Source organism: Magallana gigas, chromosome 1 (assembly GCF_963853765.1).
Source record: "Magallana gigas chromosome 1, xbMagGiga1.1, whole genome shotgun sequence".
In the NCBI taxonomy this organism is placed as follows: domain Eukaryota; kingdom Metazoa; phylum Mollusca; class Bivalvia; order Ostreida; family Ostreidae; genus Magallana; species Magallana gigas.
The window spans coordinates 12,260,268-12,285,884 of record NC_088853.1 but is presented as its reverse complement, the minus strand read 5'-3'; the positions used below and the strand labels follow the sequence as shown (position 1 = coordinate 12,285,884).

Genomic DNA, 25,617 nt, shown 5'->3' with positions numbered 1-25,617 from the left:
CACACGCACAGCAGCGATGCTAAATCCCCGTTGCAACAATTTGCGCGAGGGGATAAAAAGGACGTTAATGCATGAAGCAGCGATGTCACGTATATATCATGCTATAAACATCAATATTTTGTTCGGCGTTTATCGATTTTTAATCGAAATTTCATTTAACTTTGAATTTTGACTAGGACAATTTTGATGTATTATTTTAAACAACAAATCGCCAGTGAGAAGCGCGGTGCATAATGCGACTACTTTTCGATCAACCCTTGCATTTTTGATCTTACTTTCAACACTGAGCCTCGTTACCTAAAACATTTTAAAACGTATTGAATTCCATTCTTTGTTTAATTTGGTATCTTTTTTCATTCTTCCTTGTATTTTTTTGGGAGCATATAACACTGCCGCCTTTTTCTGTCCTACATCCCAGTCAATATCTTAGCATCGATATTCTGATGAATTACACAACAGGCAGTGTCAAGTGCATGTACTCGTGATGTGCCGATCTTACTCCCTCCGGTCAAACACTCCAATTTAATTACGTTGGTATCAAATTGCAGATTATGAAAAAAAAATACTGAAGAAATAGAGTGACTATTTCAGAACTATTATAAACGACATGTAATGCTTTATTCAGAGATAAAAGAACAGAGAAAATTCAAACTATACAGTTGATATCGAAATTAAATACAAAGTGGGTAAAATAACATTCTTGATTTTATCTACTGTAATTTCGCCAAGTTAATGAATTTTTCGCTGGTAGAAAGGACTATATATATAGCATGGGCCTAAAATGGCCCCCTAAAAGGATTACAATATTTTACTATAATTCTTTGTTTTCATATGTGATGTTTTTACTAAATGTTCGTTTTGATTCAAGTGCCCACAATTTAGAAATACGGCACTGTAAAGACAACCTTTTCCCGCCATTTTTGCATTTTAGCATAAAAGAGCTTGTTTTCAAGCAGTTTTACTTTCAGCAAACATAGAGCGCATGCTTGAACCAACAAAACATTTTAATCAGAGATGTATCAAGCCAAGTCTACTAAGTGACAAATATGTGTCCTGGTTCAAGCATGCGCTTTATGTTTCCCATTCGCAAACAGATGAGAAAAATGTCAATTTTCGTCTGATTTTGATTGAATTATTGAACAAGCATCACTTCTGACGTCATATAATGCAATTAAATCTTATCTAATGCTAGATAACATAACATAACATATCTGTATAAACATTGAAAATGGAAAAATAAAATTAGAAAATTTTAAGTCAAATCGTGTCCAAGTCCCTTTAACTGGAGGTAAGCGGTAAGTATGTGAACCACTTGGCATTCTAGGCAAGCCAACTTTAAGGCACTTGTTTTCGATGGAGTATCCCATTTTAAAGCATGTAATACACATGCAACACTTCATTGTTGACGTATACATAAATTAGCACACACCTGGCGAAGAAACATCGCACTTCCCTATTCATGTTTTGATTGCACACAGCTAATCAAAATTAAAAAGTCCATAATTTTCTTTCGATCAACTTCCTTTAAAAAATCGTATGGTTGGCTGAATTTAACTTTTACGGGGTTTTGAATTTTACCGTCTCTGAGCTCTTGTGCGTAACGCTTGTTAACCTCCAGTTGTGTAATGATTATCTATAAAATAAGTAAAGTATTATTGTTAATTGTTGATATGTTAAAAGCAATACAGTTTAGATAGAATTAAAAATAAGGTAAAAATTGAAAAATATTAACAACCAATATTCACATATTTTCCATTTTCTGACTATCGAGGCTTTGATATTTACAGACAGGCAATGAAGTGTCTCAAAGTCGCTCCAAAAATTGATATCCCTCTTAATGTAATATTTAGTTCGACAGCTATATATCTCTAATTTGTCAAATTTTATCGGCAAACTAGAATTTCGTAACATCTATTCGCAGCGTTCTTTTCACAAAGTTGCGATTCAACTATTACTATTAAAACTATATCTGTCAATGCGTTACATGTATCTACTAGTTTTGAAAATTGAAAAAAGATATATCTGACATGTGACGATTTCATTTTTTAAAGCAAACCAAACATAACTAAGAATGATTTATTATGAGAGCGAGAGAATAAAGTTACAGGTTTTATGATGATTACCATTTTTATCATGCAACATTGATATCAATTAATTAAATGATGTTGAAAATATTGTAAAAAAAAATTTCAAGCGATACTTTCTCCTGTTTTTCTATAGACTTTTCCCCTAGTAAATTATTTTTAAAAATTGGAAAATAACAATAAATCGTACATATGTTCCGATACATATGCAACCAAAAACTTTTCTCCGAAACAGTGACCGTTCTATTTCGATGAGGAGTTGAATTCCATGTTGACCTTTGACTTTTGATGCCATATGTTTTTGCTCGAACTTTTGGCCTGGCTTCCAACTGTAACGAAACGAATCGTATGTTGTCACCTGAAATATAATTAATAGAAGAAATAAATCAACCGAATACTGAATCAGATTTTAAATAATTAAGCATGTTTCGACAATTCACTAAACTAAGAGATTTGCATTATAATTTTGTTAATGACTGCTGACAGTGATTTAATTAAAACTTGATCCGTAATTGGTCAGTATGCATACTTTTAACAAGATAAAGCACAATATCTGATCACATTTTTTAAGTTATCGCAAATTGATAACAAAACCCACATGGTTAAATACATGCATGCGCAGATATAAAGGTAGAGGAACAATGGGTCCGTAACACCCGTAAAAAAAATCAAAGTTCTTCATTTTACATTGCAAAATTACCAAATATATGCCTCGGACCTCCCCGATTGCTTCCTCTCAAACTTAAATATACTTCGCACCCTCTAAACCTCACCGGAAAAATTTTTCTGGATCTTCGCGTGATATGCAACATGCACGTTTTTAATTGGAGAAACATTCATATCTAATTTTTATTTCACACGATATATATTAGACAAAGAGATTATTAAAAATGTAAATTATAAAACGCGTAACTAATAGATAAGTCATGGTACACATACACTGAAAGCAGTTTTACTCTCACATGTACTAATATAAAAAGAAAATAATTATAAATCATATGACATGTCGAACCCTTCCCTCTAATTCATGCATTTAACAAAAGGCATTTCTTTATTTATCACAGGCACATATTTATTTTTTCAGCAAAATGAGTAGTATAGATTTTTTTTTAAACACTCGAGTCCCCCCCCCCCCTTCATTTCTTCCGACCCTTGGGCAAAATGTTTTACAATGTATACGTTACATTGTTTATTACGGGTCGCAAGAAAGCGGTCCGTTATTATATATACATTTAAATATTGTAACTGCGTTTCTGCTGGGTAGTTAAAAAAAAGAATAAGAGTAAATTTTCATATAGAGATATGTCTTATGCCTTTTAAAAAATACATATATTTTTGGTTTTACTCGTAAATGTAATGTAGGTAATACTTTGTAGACTGTCGAGGTTAGCGCGAGACTACAATCTACTCGGAAAATTTTGGAGTTATTCATTCTTTTCAAAAAATGTATCGGAAACGGTATACGACACATACTAAACCTGAATTGCTAAAGACCTGAATTACATTAAATTTTGCTCAAAACCGGAAGTAGTTCCAATTTTTTTAAATAAATTTTCATTGTTTTTTAACAAAATTCAATATTATAGAATTTGCCATTCAAAATTCAAATTTGAAATCTGTTTTAAAATCGGACGATGCATCGCAGAGATATTAGGGATTAAAAATCGATTTTTTTCGAAAATTTTGATTCCGCGTTCTAGGTATAAAAAATAGCGTTATGTTCAAAGTGAAATTAGTACTCTGCTTCTTACAGGAACATCTAGCTTTACTCTCGACGTTAACGGAAGACCCACTCGTTGCTTTGCAACGAGCTTTGCTTTAGTTTGTTTTTGTTTTTTGTTTTGTTTTTTAATCTAAAATACTATTTGTTCAGTTTTTAAAATATTCTAGAATTACAAACCAACCATTAAGTTATGTCTGGCAATGTTTCCGATTTGGAGTAATATCGCTTTTATTAATTTTCTGAACAACTTTTAAAGAACTAGGTACTGTTGTAATGGTATAAATGCCTAAAATTCCAACATTTTTCAATTTGTTTATGAGAAGTAAATAAATGCATAATTACTAATATGATGTCAAGTGTAAACGATAAATCTTTAAATATAATCGTGCAAAGCGTTGCTAAGCAACACCAGCATCCGCTAAATGCACGATGTTCACCGGAAATGAACATATTCAAGGCAGTTTTTACTATAAAATTTGAAAATGTACATAGAGTGAAATCCTCGAGCAAAACTAAACATGATTAATTAAAATATAATTAATAAGAGAAAAGGTTTAAACATAATTACATTTTGCTCGAGGCCTGCGCTAATAGTTAAATTTCCCGTTTTGTTACGAGTTTTAGTGGTGGTTTCAGTCGGGCAGATACGTTAATATTCGCCGTATAATCATTTATCGATGACGACAATCAGACAAGATAAGAAGAATTTATCTTCAGTAACTTTCATTACAAAATATGATATCTTTAACAAGTTCTGATAAATTAATATTATGATAATGAATATAGGACGTGATCATTTTTGTTTTCACGATAGGTCTACCGTCAACTGTATTTAGGCCTACCGTTTATACTGTTGACTGATGTTTTCCTTTTGTTTTCCCCGTACTTGTAAGTTTTGTATAGTTTTTTCCTCATTCACATTACATATTTTGAGCTTCTTGAAACGATTCTTTGATTTTGCAAATGATTAAAACCAAGATATATATTCGCCAAACTTCACTATCGAGCTCTCAAAAGGCCTTTGGTAACAAAGTAGCACTTTTTTCCACCGCATAATATTCCTATTTGTTTACACAACACAAGAAAACATCATTACTTCAACAAGTCCCATATTTTTATAGAAATGTTCAGTGAATGATCCATTCACTCAGAAAATATTAGTAAATTTAATTTGAAGCATTTCAAACCCATGTACAGAACAAGTTTGTTTACATGACGTCACATTCTTGGAGTAAGGCGGGTCCTAAGTGAAAGAAATTAGGCTTAGCTTCTTTTTTTTATTCGACATTGTGAGAGGACTCCCGACTTCATCAAACAAAAGGTTGTTGATGTAGACTGTGATATACAATAAAATCTATAAAAAAGGTTTACAAGACACATCTTTAATGCTTAAATTAATTCAGCTGACAAGTACATGTAATTGATGATAACGATATAAAGGTCCTGTATAAGCCTACGGTCTGACATTCACACCTTGCCGCGATCATGTCACGAGTTTAGTCAAATGTATATATTTTTTTTTGTTTAATGTACTATTTTTCTGCATCAGTGAATATATTTTTTGCAAGCACAGGTTCATTTACTTTATGTTCTAAAATGTGAACTGAAAAAATGATATTCGATGATAGTTTACAAACGTATAGGCATGCGTTGAAAGCATTCTACATACCATTACAGGTAGTATATAAAATAAATAAAACCCACGCAAACGAGAGAGAGAGAGAGAGAGAGAGAGAGAGAGAGAGGGGGGGGGGGAGAGTTTCTTTCAAACAACGAGTTATTCATCACAGAGGCAGTACAATCATGACATCAAATATCACAAATACTGCAAAACATGAAAAACAATTAAACGAAAATGGAAGAGCACATGGTGAAGCTCGCATACTGATTTGATTGACATGTTAAACACGTGGACCGAATATAAACCACAGTGTATCTTATATATGGTTAATTATAAAGATTTAAAAATATTTCATATCATTGTATTGCACATTTGAGAGTAAAATAACTATAATTTATCAAAAACTAATGCAATAGTTTGTTTGTTTCTTGGAACAAATGATACCTAAAATATTATACGGCGCGCGGTAAAAATTGTACATCACATGTAATAAATAAAGAAAGAAAATATTTAAACTCATTCTAGATATCTGAAACTTAATATTATTCTCTTGAAGAAAGAACAAATGTCTGTTATCATGTCTTAATTTTTGATAACGGTAAATGTTATAAAAATGGAAGCAATATGTATGCCTATCGTTATGATTCTACAACCTATGTGTTCGCTGTTATAACCGACCAATCTGCATGCTATTAAAATTCGATACAGTTAATTCATTGAATAAATAAACTGAATATACAATGTTTATAACTCAAGAGTATGTTATGTACCGTTTCCCCCTGCATTTTATGTGACATACTGTATATTCCTTATTTTACGTTAGTACTCGGATTGCTTATGGCATAAATGCATTTATCGTCAACGATTTTAGGCATGCATATCTCAAACAATTAAAACTCAACGTTGATGCTAGAGAATGCGAAGACGCAAATAACAATAACAAATTGTTACATTTTTTGTAGGTCACCCGAGTCACTCAGTTGACCTATTGCAATTGGTCTTCGTCCGTCGTCATGCGTTAACAATTTTACATTTTTAACTTCTTCTTCAAAACTACCAGGCCAATCGTTACCATTTTTGGTGTGAAGCATCTCTATGGTAAAAAGAATCTAAATTGTGAAATTTATGGCTCTACCACCCCTTGGATGCCACAGGCGGGGCCAAATATGCAAAAAAAGCCAAATTTTCAAAAATCTTCTTCTCTACTCCCACGCATGTGAGGAAAAAACTGGTTGCCATGAGGCCCTCTACCAAAATTGTGAAATTTATGGCCCCTGGGTCAGGGGTTCTGGCTCTAGGGTGGGGCCAATATGGCCATATAGTAAAAATGTATTACATCTTAGAAAATCTTCTTCTTTACTACCATATATATTTTTTACATACTAAATGCATGATTATGATGTCCATGAGGCCCTCTACCAAAATTGTGAAATTTATGGCCCCTGGGTCAGGGGTTCTGGCTCTAGGGTGGGGCCAATATGGCCATATAGTAAAAATGTATTACATCTTAGAAAATCTTCTTCTTTACTACCATATATATTTTTTACATACTAAATGCATGATTATGATGTCCATGAGGCCCTCTACCAAAATTGTGAAATTTATGGCCCCTGGGTCAGGGGTTCTGGCTCTAGGCTGGGGCCAATATGACCAAATAGTAAAATTGTATTAAATCTTAGAAAATCGTCTTCTCTACTCCCACGCATGTGAGGAAAAAACTGGTTTCATGGTTATGATGTCCATGAGGCCCTCTACCAAAATTGCGAAATTTATGGCCCCTGGGTCAGGGGTTCTGGCTCTAGGGTGGGGCCAATATGGCCATATAGTAAAAATGTATTGAATCTTAGAAAATCTTTTTCTCTACTACCATATATATTTTTTAAAAACTAAATGCATGATTATGATGTACATGAAGCCCTCTACCTAAATTGTGAAATTCATGACCCCTGGGTCAGGGGTTCAGGCTCTAGGGTGGGGCCAATATGGCCAAATACTAAAAATGTATTAAATCTTATAAAATCTTCTTCTCTAATATCATATATATTGATTAAAAACTAAATGCATGATAATGATGTCCATTAAGCCTTCAATCTAAATTGTGAAATTCATGACCCCTTGGTCAGGGGTTCAGGCTCTATGGTGGGGCCAATATGGCCATATAGTAAAAATGTATTAAATCTTAGAAAATCTTCTTCTCTACTCTCATATATATTTTTTAAAAACTAAATGCATGATTATGATGTCCATGAGGCCTTCAATCAAAATTGTGAAATTCATGACCCCTGGGTCAGGGGTTCAGGCTCTAGGGTGGGCCCAATATGGCCAAATTGTAAAAATGTATTAAATCTAAGAAAATCTTCTTCTCTACTCCCACAAATGTGGACAAAATACTGAATACATGGTTATGATATCCACAATCTCCTTTAACTAAATTGTGAAATTCATGGCCCCTGGGTCAGGGGTTCAGGACATGGGGGGGGGGGGCAATATGGCAATATAGTGTTAGTGCATATAATGTTTATAAATCTTTTCCTCTATTCTCACATCTGTATAAAAAAAACTGACTAATAATAATGTTTACTGGAAGTCCTCTACTGAAATTTTAATTTTCATGTCCCCTGGGGTATGGGTTTTGACTCTAGGGCAGGGCCAAAATGGATGTATAGATGTTAATGCATATAACGTTAAAAAATTATCTTCTTTACTCCCACACACCTAAAACTGGAAAACTGAATTCATGATTTTGTAGACCAGATCTTTTAGTTTTTCACCAAAATTATAGGTTTCACAGTTCTTTTTGAAATGTGGTCGTCATTACAAATTTATAATTTTTCTACTCCAGTATGAAACCTAATTAATTAGATGCATACATGAGACTCCATGACAAGTTTGTGTATGGGATATATGCTACTCAGGTGACCGTTAAGGCCAATTGGCCTCTTGTTTTAATCCCGATTTCGTATTTTGAAACTACACTGCGAGCCTAAATCCTAACGAAACTAGTTTGAATGCAAATTGAAATACGGAAATTAATCAGATTATGTATAATTGTTAAAGACTATAATGATTTACAATATTTATTTTATTTTTTGGGGGTTGATTTTAATCAATTCTCCTATGCACTTACTCGGGCATCTAAACATTACACATATAAAAAGTTAGATCCACCCTTTCTTTTAATTCATACACATGTACATATACCCTTAGGGCAGTGCTTGATCATGAGTTGGTCAGTGGATATTTGTGATCTTGGTTTTTATTGGTTGTTTGTGTCAGGTTGAATTTGGTTGGTTTGTATATTTTGCTTTATGTGTTTTACCGCCAAGTTTGACAATCTTTGTCTGGACATTGACCAAAGCAGACTATATATTTATATAGAGAAGTAATTTTATTTTGGACCAGACCTTGCTCTTTTTCTAGTAAGTTATACTAAGTATACTAATATCATATAACACTTACTGTTAATAAATTGATTATCCTATAAATTGCAGAAAACATTAAGTCCATGATCACAAACTAAGGAGTATGAATGAATTGGAATGAAAAGATTTTTTTATATGGAATACAGTGTTGATTATAAAGATCAATATTTGGTTTATTTATTATAGTATTAATTGATTCTCAAATCAATTGTATATAAGAATTTTATGATGATCAGATATTTGATTAAATTGGTCATTTATAAGATCAATTAGATTATACTTCAGTAATAAATATTTTTAGAATTATTCTGTTCATATTACAGAATCAGTCAATGTCAATATAATTTCACCACGCATTCGGTGTACGTATTATGAGCCTGTTCCCATAGAATGGTGAGAAAGTGTTTTCGAATATTTTTTATCTGATTAATATATTTTATGACTTATTTTGGAGAAATGTAATTCATGTACATTATAAGAGTTACCTCCCGCTAAATGTTTAAAGTACAATTATAGTAAGATAATGTAAAAATATTATCTTGATGGAAATACATATATATTGTACTAATGTTATATTTTGATATAAATTATATTATTGTTTTATGATATTTCAGGGCTTAAATATACATTGCAAATTTTAAAGTCACTGTGTCCGGATACGAATAAACGAACCATACAGATATCTTTGTTGTCAGTTATTTTAAACAAAGACTGTAAAACTATGTATTCTGAGGCATTGTTTTTCAAGAAAACTTATTTATTAATACCATGGAAATAATAAGATTTTAAATTGTACAAACAGGTTAGATATTTTTTAAAGTCGTATGTATTGCTACGCTAAAGTTCAATGTAGTCTCGTTCAACCAGACGCTTGGCTGTTCAATAATATCCGACAAAACAGTCGCTCTTGCTTGTCGGAGACAAACGGAGACAGCTGAGCGTTTGGTTGAACAAGACAAGAGTTTAATCTTGCCTGGATCCATACAATTTTTTCAGAAAAATTTCAATTACTGATAATACTTGCCATGCAAAATCACATATCGTTGATTTTGAATAAATGATAATCGATAAAATCAACCCCCGTCGGTACTTTGTTTTAAATATCAACCCTTTCAAAAGAGAATGTAAAAATGATGTAACGTAATTGTGAAGGCAGGTGTGTTAACATTGATTTATGCAGAGCACTATGATTTTAACTTTTTAGAAACACACGAGATATTGGACTTTTTATTCCCTGTGAATAGATACAGTCATACTTGCCAACTGACCCGATTTCGTCGGGTCACACCCGATTTTTCAACCCTTCACCCGATTATTTTTTATGACCCGGCGGGTCATGCTTTTCACCCGATTTTTGTCGAACAACCCGAAAATCTCCCGATTTCCGGATTTGGTTCGTAAATTACGTTGCGCGTTTGACTTCCAGTTATGAACCCAAGCAGAGTAACGCGTAAACAATGCCGATGGCTATAACAGACACATTAAGTGTAATTATTATCGTGAGTTGTTTTGAATAAGCGAAGGTTTAAATCATTAAGTGTGATGGCTTCCAATAAGAGAAGGTCTTCATCGGGGCCAGCGGAATCAAAACCAACAAAAAGAAAACGATATTTTTGTACCTATCAACATATCTGGGAAAATGAAGTCCCATAGGTAAAACAAAGTAATCGAGTACAAAACGAGGCTTTTGTGTTTTATGTAACGCACATTTGAATATTGGATTTTGTGCCCAAAATGATCTAACTAAACATTCAAAAACGCTAAGTCATGTATAGAATGCTTTTTAATACACAAAAGTCTTCCAAGTCACAACTTTCATGCCATCATTTACAGAGTTCAAAAGCAAGGTTAATGTAGCAGAAACTCTTTTTGCATTTTTTTTTAGCTAAACACAACCTACCATTTTCTGTGTCAGATCACTTTACAAAATTCAAAACCAGCAACTGTTAGTTAAAATGCTTCTTTGAAATAAAGTATTACACATAAGTTTTAACACATATTTCTATTGTATATACCTATGAAACGCATGGTAAATATGTCGTGAATGTCGTTACGCGCTATGACCAGATTTTTTACTTTCCAAATCTGGTCATGACCAGATTTTCACATGTTGGAGGTTGGCAAGTATGGATACAGTATAAGTTAATAATTATATGGATGCAATAATGGTCATTATACAACTTACCGTCTTATTCAAAGTTACCATTATAACGTGATTCATATGAATTCCACTGCTTACGTGTATAACGTTACGATGCTAAATGCGACGTCATTTTAACGTGACTAAAATGACACACTATTTGAGCAGTGGCACACACAAAAATTATGAAGAAATTATCAAAACTGTTCTATTTCATGAAGTTGCATATTAATGTCTACCTTTTAGTAAAATATCGTTCGATTAATAAATAGGGCCACTTTTGGCATATACCGTAGCTAGTTTTTTTTTTTACACTCAATCGTTAATTAAGTAAATACAAGATAGACAAACTTTTATAACATAAAATTAAAACTGTTCTTGTATTAACGGATATATCACCTCAAACACGTTCATATACATGTAAGTGTGCGTCGCGGTGTGCGAATCTTGTGCATTAGATAACCGCTTAGCGCTAGGTAGTGCAGCTGTGGCTGACCTCCTCGGCCGAGGGCAAGGATAGATTACGAAAAGGTACAACGCACACACACGCACAGCTCAGAACCCAGGAAGATTTGAAAAGTTTGCAGTATAAAGACGAAATCAAATAGAGGCTCTTTATTTTTAACTCAAAACCAACAAATGATCTATGTCTGTTTTTGCTTTATTAATTGCTTTTATTAATTACCGAACGATTTCCTTATTGACACCTTATCGTTAAATCCAAAAACTTATATGTTTAATTAAAACTAAAGCAGTTATCGAGTTCGCGGCCAAATGAACTCATATATGAGAGACGCAACTCTCATGTATTAGATAACCGCTGACCGCTAGGTAGTCCAGTCGTGACCATGGTGACCGATCTTATCGGCCGCGAGCGAATGATAGCTTAGGTAATGATACACACACACAGCTCTTATTCAAGGTAGATTTTAAATGCATGCAGTTAATAACTGAAATGTAATGCACAGATTTTTTATTATAAAAGAAAAAGAATGTTTTGTTTTCCGATCCCCTTTTTTAAGGATTGTGCACTATAAGAACTTAACAACGACTTAAACTCCTAAAAAAAAAGCATGTATTCTAAAAAAAAAAAAAAAAAATTAAAGTACCTCACTACACCTGGACTTATATTTTTTAAGACACTACGTCACAAGATGGCGATTTAAATGTTTTGTTAAACTGTTCATATCGTTCGATTGGGTTGTATATCGTCGTAGCTCAGTTGTTAAAATATTGAGCTTCTGAACCGCAGATCATGAGTTCGAATTTACCTGGAGCTTTTGTATATGTTAACTGAATTATTTTTTACAAATGTATTTTTAAATAGCCCATTCTTTTGCCTATTAGACTAAAATACTTCTTATCCAATGATATCTGTCATAATCAAGTAATTTTCTGATGATTTGAGAACATATTTCACGTTGTAGTGAGCCACCTTAATGCCTACTGTATGAACCAATATACTTTCTGTGGTAACTTTATGCCAGTTGTTACGCACAAAGACTTTCGTTAACTTGCCAAATGAAATTAGGTACATGTCAACATGTAAAGCTTTTTACACTCATACTACACAAATCACTAACAAAATAACATTGTAACTACTTGTATGAGATCCCAACAAACTTTTCCGGCGACAGCCACATCGTTATCATAACCGTTTTTGAGTATTAAGCAAAAACGTTTAGGGGCTATTGGCCCTTAATTTATGGGGCCAGCCCTTTTTCATTGGTGACAACTGAAAGCCCCTTGAAACCTCTTATTACGTAATATATGACTTAGGTATGGTACTGTATAGATAAACAGCTGTACAATGAACATTTTTGCTTATATAATTAATAACAAATTATTGTTCAGTAAAGAGTTACTGTATGAAGGCATAAGAGCCCTCTTGGATCCTAATTTGAGCGGCCAGTCCCTTTTTCTTGATATCAATTTAAAGGTCCTGTGAAAATAAACATATTTTGTTCAACAAGTGTTAACGAAATGTTAATCGTTATGATATCTGTAGAAATGCGTTTTAGGGACCGACCCTTTAACTTTTAATGGGGTCATAAACAAAAACATTTAAGGTAGCATAGTGTACAGAACATAATTTTGAGCAACTTTTGTTCTTCATTGCTTTTCCAAATATTTCTTCTTTTCCAGATATTAATGATCAAAGTTTTGAATTTCTAGCCCCTTGAAACCCCTGTTTATTAAATATGTAATTTTATATTGTTATCAAGTGTGTCCATGCGCAGATCTAGAGGAGGGGTAAGAGGGGTCCCAACCCCCCTGGAACATGAACATTTATTAAATTTACATAGTTTAATCATCGCAAATATGCCTTAGACACGACCCCCCCCCCCCTCCCCGGCGGCAATCACAATCATCCTTCAGACACCCCCCACCCCCTGGAAATTCTTTTGGATCCGCGCATGGTGTCTCTGCCTCTATGTAAGTTAATCTTGCTTATAACTATAAGAGTATCTCTACCATAAAGCCGGGATTTTTTAAATCATATTAAGATACACAGTTCTTTTAAAGACACACTGAACCTCATATCAAGTCATATTTCATAATTGTATAAAATTGTCATAAAATATAGTGCATATGATATCAAATGAATACAAAATAAAGGCATCAATATGTACTTTCATTGAAAAGCTAAATTTCAAAACTCACAATTTTTTTGAACAGCTTTAATTTTGTTTTAATAATGTCTTCACACATTCAAAATACTCCAAAGCATGATGATGTGCACCTTTTTATCAGTCATGTTTATGCATTATCAGATTATTTTTTTATTAAATAGTCTGTAGAACACAGGGAATATGTGGGTAGGGAAGACTGGGCAACCTCAAGAGTTGAAACCGCAAAGAAACCCGCAAAACCAATGTCGCCAGGTGGTAGCAGAAGTCCATGTTGTTCTGAAATAAACATTTTAAAAAATCAATTAGCTGTGGAACATATGCATAGCAAAAACATGAATATTTGTTACCAAAAAAAAAAACACTGACCATGCAGTGTCATATGTATGAAAACATGTGCGGATCTAGAAGTGAGGAAGATTTTACATTGTAAAATTATCGCAAATATGCCTCAGACCACATAAAAAAAAAACAATTACCCTTTGGACCCCCCCCCCCCCCTTCGGAAAAAATTTTCTGGATCTGTGAATGTGACAAGATGGCAGTAAAAAAACCAAAGCAAATAGCATACGTCTAAACTATTAACACATATCAAATTGAGAGAGAGAGAGAGAGAGGGAGGGTCTGCTTTACTCAAAGTGTGATACATGTAGTAGATATTTAATTTCTTTTGATATACTATATATCTCTTCTCGAAATAATCTTTGACATTATAATTCCATTAGTTTATATTTTTTTTATCAATGAATCGTCCATAATGTCACACATAAGCTGATGTATCTGAGCACAGTAACAATTATACCAACATACACATGTATTTGTTATCTCAAAATTGTTTGTATACAATGTACATGTTCATGTGCTATGCTTGAACACTTTAACGAGAAGTGAATCAATATGTATTTACACAAAGATAAACCATAACTCAAAACAAATAACAATGATTCTGTAAAAAAAAATCCAGAAAAAACTGTATTATGAATATCAGGGAATATAAATACCCTAAAATTCTGATCTTAGGGTAATATATATATATATATATATATATATATATATATATATATATATATATATATATATATATATATAGATTAATACATGGCAATTATTATATCGCATCCTATATTAGCCTGACGGCTCTCGGGCTGATATACAGCGACCTCAGGCTAATATAGGATGCGATATAATAATTGCCATGTTATGATTCTTATATCATATACTTATAGAAAATATCAAAGAAACAATAAATAACATCATGTGATGAATGATTATTGTTTATGAATCGGCCCGTTTCTATATATTCCATCTCTGATAAACTTCTCTGGAATTTTTACGCCAGCTGTTTGTATACCAAGTTGACGTCGACGTACTATTTGACGTCATACTCGGAGATCGAAGTTGAACGACGCATACCGAACTCTACGTCATGATAGCCGATAACTAACGGAAAGGGGTGTGTTATAACATTCGAAGATTACCGGAGAGGGGTGTGATATAAATCTTATATCACACACCTAGGGTTTATATCACACCCCTAGGCAAATTTTCGGTTTATATCGCACAGGGCGAAAAAGGGTATTTTTTCTATAAGTATACGATATATATTAAGTTCTTTTCAATTTTAAAATTAAAATCTTCTTATAAGAAAATACATAAATGATTAATTGTAGAATAGCATACAAGTTTAATTTACATTGGTTAATTTTAAAAAAAAGTCTGCTATTGAGGAAATGTATATGTTATTGTATGCATGTACATGTGGATAAGGTAGTGAATAATAATAACAAACCATGTCAGTTTAAAGCTTGTGCCCCTCGAATATTATCTAGCCGCTATGCAACCTGGTCTCAAGCGGCCGAGTCTGACCACCACATATGTTAGATTTTACTGGTTTGGGTTTATTATCAGATTATTATGAAGCATAACTGCACATATTTAACACATCAAATATATTAATCATATAATTTAAATGCAGTACATACAAATTGAATATGTACAAGTCTTTCTGAATTTTTGAATTCATAAATGAAGCTGTGGATGGCAATATGATACAATATTGTTTTATTAAAATAAAGTAAAGAAATCATGATGCATACATGCACTTGATGATTACACCAGTCTACACTTGTGTACCATGGGAACCCGCATGTTTATACAGTGTATGCTATTATGGTGTGTATACAATAGTTCAATACAAACCCGAACTAAGACACACATGTACATACAGTATGTATTTAGCATAATAACAAATAAGATTTCAAAACAGTGTTATAGATATCTACTATAAGCACAGATCCAGCGAAATGAATTATATCATCTAAGATCCAAAAATTTACTGAAGTGCAAAACATGTGTAATCACCATGCAAACAAATGCATGCACTTTGTAGCACCTAATGAATTCTACAATTGTGTACCCTGGGAACCCCACCTATTGCAAGTGCAATGTTTACAGTGTCTGGTGTGTAGTTCAATACACAAAAAATAGCCTAATAAAAAATAATAATTCAAAACAGCGATAATGTGCAAAACAACACGTGTTTAGGTACACTGCATGGACTGAAAAGAGCAAATGATTTGAAAAGAAAAGGTCAACACTACATATCCTGTATTAAAACGTACCTGTATTATCTCTCAAACGATGGTTGAGCTGCATTTTCCACTCTTGGCGTCTTGCAGGCCATGAATCCTATGAAAATGTTGACACACCGCTGTCAGCTGTTCGCAACCAAAACAAGGCGAGTGAAAGTGCGGTGTTGACGCGGACGGTAAGCAAACAACAATGTAATTATAAGAAATAAACACCTTTAGTCACATATTTTCGATACAACATTCTTTAAAATAACATTCAAAATTGTTATTTAAACCATTAAATCGATAAATTTTAACAGCTATCGCTTTACTATATCGAAAGTACGAAAAAGATGAAAACATGAATAATGGGCGGAGCTAACGTCATGAAATGTCACGTGATATTCATGAGGTAAAATCTATGGGAGGCCTTAACCTAGCTGCGTAAACTATAAACGATATCGATTTCAAATATTCAGGGATGATAGACAAAAGATTTTTTGTATGCACGAAAGCACTCATATTTGCCTAGCACAAGAAACGCCGGAGCTCGATAGGGCTCGAAAATTGAGATAAAAAAGCGTTGCAATTTTGCTTGGTTTTCTCAGTTTATCTCTTTTCTCGCAAATATTTTGTTAAGACATGTAGAAGAAAAAAATACTTTAAGTTACAAGATCGTTTGTTTGACATCAAGAAAAAGGGGCTGGCCCCTCAATTTAGGGACCTAGAACCCTTGAAAGTTTTCACTTTATAACTCAAAACGTTTAAACTTTCGATATGGCTTTCGCTTCAAAAGTAGTTTATTGTGATCTTATGAGTGTCGTAACAATAATATTTTCTTCGGGTATTGCGTAATATGAGTGTAAAAAGCTACACATGTTACCATACATTGTGTTTTATTTGGCAAATAAACGGGGTATTTGTACGTATAACTGACATAAAGGGTACCAGATTATGTACGGAAAGTGTTTAAACATTTAGTCATTTTCTATTGAAATACATCATGGACAAAAGAACTGCTTCTATTCAATGCATTTGAGTCGCATATAAAATCTAGCTGGATTTCGAGCTATGTATGTGAACAATAACGTATCCGATCCCTTGCCCGCGGCCGCATGACTAATTAAAATAACAAAAATAGAGCAGTGTACATTTGTTTATAAATAGTTTTGAAGTTTACATATTTTATTTGTTGTAATAAATCATATGAAAAGGACAGACGACAAAAGCGTAATACAACCATACTAGCTACGACGTAAGGGTCAGTTTAAACACGAGGAGAACTAATTTTGTAAATATCTTGTCTAATCCGGTGATTCTAAAAACATTGGCCGGATTAGGCAACATCCGGTTTAGAGGACAATGTTGCAAATTAAATATAGTATTTAATGCAATAGATCTTGGTCGTATAATCTTGCAAAATTTTAAATTTTCTAATATATAAGATTTGATCGATCTTGTTTACGGGACCAATTTTCATTTTCGTTTTTTTTTGGAAAACAATAAATTCATAATGGATCTTTTATAAAAAGCTCTTTACTGAGAGATATTTTGTAAAAGGTCATAAAAGCAGAAATGTTAATGATTTTATGATGTGTTACGTTATAAATTAGAGGTTTTTAGAGGTCAAATGTTCAATATTTTAATCACCCATAGATCAGATATGGAATATCTTTGGAAATGTAGTATAGAAGAAAAGATGCTCAAAATGATGTACTAAATAATATTAAACCTTCAAAATGTCATTAAACGGCCCCTTTAAGGAGATAAGGAATCGGCCCCTAAAACTTTCTTTCCCACATATTTTTGGAACGGTAATGAATTTCTAAACACTTGTTAACAAAATGTGTTAAAAATTAAAAGACCTTGCATTTGATATTAAGAAAAAAAGGGGCCGACTCCTCAACTTAAGGGACCGGAGGGCTCTAAAGACTTTTTTTCTAGTCCTTTACATAGAGATATTTTGTGAAATGTCATTAAAGCAGATACGTTTTGTTACAGTTATGTATCCAAACAATATAATGATTTTATCGTGTGTTACCTAATTAGGTGTTTTAGAGGTCATATGTCTGTAAACTTAATCACCAATATATCAGAAAGTAAAAATCTTTTGAAATGCAGTAGAGAAGAAAAATTTCGTTAAACAGCCCCTATAAGGGGATAATGGATCAGCCCCTATAACACTTTTTTTCACATAAATTTCATGAACAGTAAGGAATTTCCAAAGACTTGTTGAACAAAATAAGTTAAATATTTAAAGACCTTTCATTTGATTAACAAGAAAAAGGGGGTGACTCCTCAGATTAGGGATACAGATGATCCTAAAGCTTTTTTTATCTATATAGTCGTTTACTGAGAGATGTTTTGTAATAGGATATAAAAGCAAAATTAAGTATAATGCGTTTATATATCCTGATTTTCTCATTCGTTACCTAACTATGGGTTTTAGAGGCCAGAGGTGAAAAAAGTTTAATCTTTTTAATCTTAATTGGAAGAAATAAAAGTATTTAAAAAAGCAACGTAAGAGAACTTATAAAACGCATTACAGGAAAGCATTAGTACTCAACTCCTATTTCCAGATCATGTTCTGTAGTCGAAAGTTAAAAGTCGATGACGTCATATCACCTTCTGAAAATCGGATGGAATACCTCCTCGTTGCACGCAACGAGATCATGTCTAGTTATGGTACTGTTTAGGTAAACAGCTACACAATGAACAGTTTTTATTTTATAATTACTGTCGGTTCAAGCATATATTTTACAACATACACCATAGCATAGCATAGCATTGAAATCTCATAGCGTTAAAATCTCATAGCAAGACATTGGAATCTCATACCATACCATACAATCTCATAGAATCGCATTCGTCATATCATACCATAGCATGGCATACAACATTATTTTTACTCGGTTTTTAATGTTTTTATTTGAAAAAATAAATGTTCACAAAATAGATTTGTGGTAAACTTTGGCTTCTTATTATTTTACTTTGAAATGTGTTGAACACTTTTGTGTATGGAGGCGTTTTTGTCCAAATCTCATAGCATACCATCGCAAAGCATAGTACAGCATACAATATCATTAAACCCTTAATTTTAATTTCTCATAGCATAACATACAAATCTCATAGCATAGCATACAAATCTCAAAGCATAATTAAAATCGCATACCATACCATAGCATACAATTGTAAAAGATATTCATGAAATGACTGTAATAACAAATTATTATTCAATAAAAAGTTAATATAAGAAGATTTTTAAGTCCTTTTGGCCCCTTATTTAAGGGACCACGCAGCCCCGTTTTTCTTGATATCAAATGAAAAGTCTTGTAAATATAAACATAGTATGGTCAACAAGTGCTCAGGAAATGTTGATTGTTCTAGAAATATCTTGGCTGCATTTTACTAAAGGATTTACGACAAAGTCGTACATATTTACAGCCTCGTAAAATGATCTTTAAAGAACAAAATTGACATAAAACAATTTGTTTACAAATATTTCAATTACCATAATTATATTTTCTAGCCATAAGAATCATTCATTGATTAGTTGGGGATTAATTAGCATTCATTAATTTGGTCGTAAGGTGTAAGTTCTTTTGTAAAACGCAGCCCAGAACAACTGTGTTTTAGGGGCCGACCATTAAACTCCTTACTGGGGCCAAAAACCAATGATTTAAAAAACATGTTGGTGAAAACATTATTCATAGCACCTTTTTTTCTACATTGCTTTTCAAAACATTTCTCCTTTTTCAGATATAAATGTTTAAAGTTTTGAACTTCTGGCCCCTTAAAACCCCTAATTACGTAACATATGATTTAGGTATTGTACTGTTTAGGTAAACAACTATACAATGAACAATTTTGCTTCTATAATTAATAACAAATTATTTCTCAGTGAAGAGTTATTATAAAAAGACTTAAGAGCCCTCGTAGCCTATTATTTGAGTGGTAAGCCCTTATAGCTTATATCAAATGAAAGGGCGTGAACATCTTACAAACTTTTGTGTTACATGTTTCAACAATAGATTTAAACATTCAAGACTATTTCAGAAAATGGGCAAAAAAATCAAAAACTAGAGGTATTGTGAGCAAGCTCACAATTGATAAACCCCGCTAAGAAAAAAATCATAACGCGTGTATTTTTGCTAATACCGAAAATATTGGATGAATTTATTTCGCCGTCCATTTTCTATAAATAACTGCTCTTTTTTTTTTAAACTGTTAATGCTAATAGGAGTAAACAAACAAATTTCTATCCTTTAATTCCATTTTATTATAAGTAAACTGTAAATGCATTATGGCATTTGCATCCTTCCGTTAACAACCATGACTCGAATCAAACGAAATCCACATGTCAAGTCCCATTAAATATTTAAACATTTTGAATTATTGGGGTACTGAGCCCGATTTTTTCCGAAATTTTTATCTACACATTTTTTTTCCAAAAAAAATTTCATTTGGGCAGTGTGGCAACGCACTTTGAAAAAATTACGCACTTTGAAAAAATATTTCAAAGTGCGTCAAATTTGGGACCAAATCAACGCACTTTGAAAAGAAATTTCAAAGTGCGTTAAATTTTGGACCAAGTTAACCCACTTTGAAATTTTTTTTCAAAGTGCGTTAAGATGGTACATCAAAATTTTTTAGTATCGACACTCTTAACGCACTTTGAAAAAAATGTATAAATCACAAATTCTGGAGTTGAATTTCTAATTTTTTGATAGTATGATGATTTGTTAACACTGGTGAATCTTTAATTTACCGTATTTGAGAACGGGGATGGGGTTGGGGTGGGGTGGGGTGGGGTGGGGGTTATCCAAAGATACCGGTCAATCACCAGTGCATCATGCATTTACTTGATTACAGGAAGAAGGACCCCTACCCCTCATTTTTCCTTCCAAAACATATGATATTCAGCAACTAAAACGCTTTAAAGCGGAAAAAGAAATATTCTCTGTTGTAAATTAAGTACATGGAGTGATATTGAAAAAACGAGCTGGCCAAACAATAATTTCTCCATTGGTATGTTAAAGAATCTAATATACGAGTTTTAACATACTGATTTTGTTTTCTATCAAATAAATCACTTCAAAATAAAAAGAAATTACATTAAAAAGCATTAAATTATTATAAACTTAAAATGAGCATTAGGATGTGAGTTTTTTTTCTTCTCGCACTGTAAAAGATCATATTGTTTTTGATAAACATAACTAATGTATCCTTTTATCATATTATGTTTGTTTACAAGCACATGTAATAAGCCAGTTTAAATACGTTGTACATTGATCTCCATTATCAATATATACAAATCGCATTCGTTCTTGTAAGCTTACTATACCAAATAAGAAGTAAATTTGCTGCATACTCAAAATAGAAAAATGCAGTTGCTAAGCGATGAAGTTTATGTCATATTTGGATAATTCAAATCTCCCGAATTGTTCTTTGTGTGTGAATTGTCGATATTGTCTTATGAGAAAAAAAATTTTCATCTACAAACTGTTTATCAAGTTAGCTCAGAGAATGCAAAGGGTTCTTTTTCAAATTAAACTACACAAGGTTAAAACAATCATTTATTGTATATAAAAGTATTAATTATTTTGACTAAACCCTGAACAATTTCTTTTTCAAAGTGCGTTAATATCGACGATATCAACGCACTTTGAAAAAAAAATATTTTTTTTTCAAAGTGCGTTGAGTTGGTCCCAAAATTAACGCACTTTGAAAATTTTTTTCAAAGTGCGTAATTTTTCAAAGTGCGTTGTAACAGGGCAGGCAATTCTTAGAGAGACGGGGATGAGAATCTAAAAATAATTATATGGCCTGAGACAAGCAAGCTTTGTGTCAAACTTTAGCTTCTAATGTTTCCATTAATACAAGACATGACACAGACTGAATTTAGCATTTTTTTAACAATGACCTTGACCTTGCCCAAATGACCTTGGCTCAATGTCATGACACACCCTTAGGTCATAAGCAATTTTTGTGTTAAGTAAGAACTTCCAATGTTTCTCCATAAGAAAGATATGGACCAAACACGAATTTTGCCTTTTTTCTGCTTGTGACCTTGACCTTGTCCAGATGAGGTTAAGTCAAGGTCATGACACACCCTTAGGTCATAAGCAATTTTTATGTGAAGTAAGAACTTCCAATGTTTCTCTATAAGAAAGATATGGACCGGACACGATTGCACAGACAGACGGACGGACGGACAAGGTGATTCCTATATACCCCCTCCCCCCAAACTTTGTTTGCGGGGGGTATAAAAACTTGCTGCAAATTTTCGAGCTCGGGCAAGCTTCAGCGCCTTGCACATTATCAAATAAATAGGATCATATACAGACTACTATCCCTGAAAGTTTCACGTTTTTCATCTTTCTTGTTTTGATGAGTTAAGTGGACAAAATAGTCCTTAAAAATTTACTTAACTCTCAAACCGGAAGTGACGTTATCAACCCAAATGTTTGTAACATCAAGACCGTTTAATGTTCTCTGTCCTGGAAATTTCATGCAAATTGATTTAGTAGTTCACAAGTAATAGTGACACACGACGCACAAACACCAATTGCAATAGGGCAGCTGATTGACTCAGGTGACCTAAACACTTTTAGATAGCGTTTTGTTTAAAACATTATTCTTTTTCTCAACACTGCATTTCACACGGTTTACCTTCTGTACTGTGAGCTTGTAACACCATCACATTTCAGAAACTTACCGATGTATAAATTACTTTATTACACCCCTGTGTAACCCTGTCCGATAACTCTAATTTCTGTATCATCAAGAAATTCTGCATCGCCGACAAATAGGGTTTTCTTCAGTATAATAATCAAAATTACTATATAGTAAATTACTGACTATTTGGACGACAGCAACTTTATTGTCTGCATCAACAGCAACTATTTTACTTGGCTTCGCCTCGTGCGATAGTTGCTGTCTTGGGGGAAAATAAACTTGCTTTCATCCGCATAGCCAGAAAATAGGTATATTTAATGTCCAATGCACCTTTATTTCGAGTTATATAACCTCCCATTTGTAACCTGCAATTTCACTGTGTAAAAGTCAACACAACAGTCATAGCCGCAAGTTTTACAATTTACTTTTCATGTACTTAACATTAGGGGCCGTCATATTGCATACTAATTCCAACAAGGAAGATCCTCTAATTAACTAGAAAACTGACCAGTCAGGAGGGCCCCGCTATGACAATTAATATAGAGAAGTGAAAAAAACTTTGAATTCCATCCTCTTTATATTAACGATGATGAAAAATAAATGCCTGGCATAAGATGTAAAGAACTGCAATATATATAAGGTGGTAAAAACAAATATGAAAATTATAAGTAACGACTGTATTTTTAAAATTTCAAGATAATTCCTGAATGTCCAAAAATTCTAAATAGTAACCCTTTATCTGCATAAAACAGGGATAACCTCATGTCTTATAAAAAAAACTAAATTAAATGTGTATTTAACAAAAATTTAAACAGGTGTTTTATAAAATGCAGGCCTTCAGTGAATGCAAATACATTGTATCACCCAGGGTTGACCTCAACTTCAAAACAAACATTAGTTGCAGACAAAGGTGTTCATTAATCTTCATACGACAAATAGAGATAAGCCTCTAAATTTTCTGCAGCAGGCAAGATAATTAATCCCAGGGGATTAATTGTTCTGCTCTCTCATCCTTTTCTTCTAAATTTACAATAAGATTTTTTTTTCAGAAATGATAGAATGGGGTTATTATCTGATTACCTGTTAAAATTAAGAGCATAAAAAAATAAAATTAATAATTAAAAAATAAAATAGTGAAAAAGGATATCTTAATATATATCTTGATATTAGAATTCAATAAAATTATCATAAATCACTGTGTACGGTATTTTAACCAAAATAAAGTATGAATATTATATACCTGGTATTTTAAATCCATATTTCCAAGAATGTACACAATACTTCACATCATTCAAAATTGACCGTAACTTCAAAACAAAGTTCATTTGCAGACACAGGCAGAGCAGTAATTAATCTCAATGTGACAGATAAAGATGAAGCTTAGGATTTTCCCAAAGGACAAATATTGCACAGCCTTCCAAGTATACAATGGTAACATTCTCAGCAGTTATCTCTCTTTGCCCATTCATTATTATGCATAGTTAAGGAATCTACCCCACCACCCCAGCTACAAACCAGAAGACATAGAGAACCAAACTTAGCATCAAAATATGTATTTTTGCCTACTGAACAACCATACTAAATTTGAACTTGATTGGGCAACCATGAAAAAAGTTATTAGAAAAAAACAGAAAACTTGTGGACGGAAGAGTGACAGACGGACAGACAGAAAGACGGACGGACAGAGTGAATACTATAGGGCACCCGCAAATCCTTGCGGGGCCCTAATGATAATCATTAAAATTTATTTCATGAATCTTAACAACACTCACAAGCCTTCAAGTACATTATCTCTTAATTTTACAAAAATATTAATCAATGGGTACCAAAAATGCCCCTTGCTACCTTAGACTAAGTACACTAACATTTAACATTTTTAACAAATGTATGTCCTAGAATAAGAAAACTAGTGCAATTCTGAGAAAAAGTATACCATATATTGCCAATTTCATTGAGTTTAATGCTAATATGGCCATTTACGTGAACACACCATTTTCCTCTATTTAACACAGATTCACATGTTTCTCTTTAGTAAAGCATCTTTACTTGATCTTTATAGGTCAGTTGTTGTACGACATCCTTTAATAAGAACTTTATTATGCCCCCCTTCGAAGAAGGGAGGACATTTTGCTTTGCTGCTGTCTGTCGGTCGGTCGGTCCACCAACAGTTTCCGTTCATTTTCTTCGCTGAGGATGAACATATTGAAATGAAATTTTGTATACAGGTTGATCATGATGATATCTAGGTCAAGTGTGATATTGGGTACGATCGAGCAATTTTCGACAGAGTTATGGCCCTTGGAGGTAGAAAAATTCTAGTTTTTTGCAGTTTCCGCTCATTTTCTTCGCAGAGGATGAACATATTGAAATTTAATTTGGTATACAGGTTTATCATGATAATATCTAGGTCAAGTTTGAGATTGGATACGATCGAGCAATTTTCGACAGAGTTATGGCTCTTGGACATAGACAAATTCCAGTTATTTGAAGTTGACGTTCATTACCTTTGTGAATGTTTCCAAGGGAGGGGGGCATAAGTGTTTCACAAACATCACTTGTTCTTTACTACATACATCTACATGATATTTTCATGATAAAAACATATCACTGAAAAATGCCCTTACATGTATACGCTCCCACTATATTTTGATGTTCATAAAAAATAATGGTTTGAAATGTTTCACCTAATTTTATGAAACTTGTGGCAATTTGAGTCATTTCCCACACATTTTTGATAACAAGTATCAAT

The 25,617-nt window shown here is 32.9% G+C and overlaps 1 protein-coding gene and 1 long non-coding RNA gene across 2 annotated transcripts in view; one reads left to right on the top strand and one right to left on the bottom strand.

Moving 5' to 3' along the window:
* Positions 1-613: 613 nt before the first annotated feature.
* LOC136273138 (uncharacterized) overlaps positions 614-25,617 on the bottom strand; it is an 88,598-nt gene continuing 63,594 nt past the window's right edge. Inside the window, exons 4-5 of the mRNA XM_066077235.1 lie at positions 2,275-2,442; positions 614-1,633 (exon numbers count right to left, since the gene is read on the bottom strand). Coding sequence (XP_065933307.1) covers positions 1,454-1,633; positions 2,275-2,442 — 348 coding nt within the window. The 3' untranslated portion in view covers positions 614-1,453. The remainder of the gene's footprint in view (positions 1,634-2,274; positions 2,443-25,617) is intronic.
* Positions 8,569-9,530, top strand: LOC136273135 (uncharacterized). The gene is made up of 2 exons (XR_010711328.1): positions 8,569-8,847; positions 9,174-9,530. It is a non-coding gene; the product is annotated as an uncharacterized lncRNA (long non-coding RNA).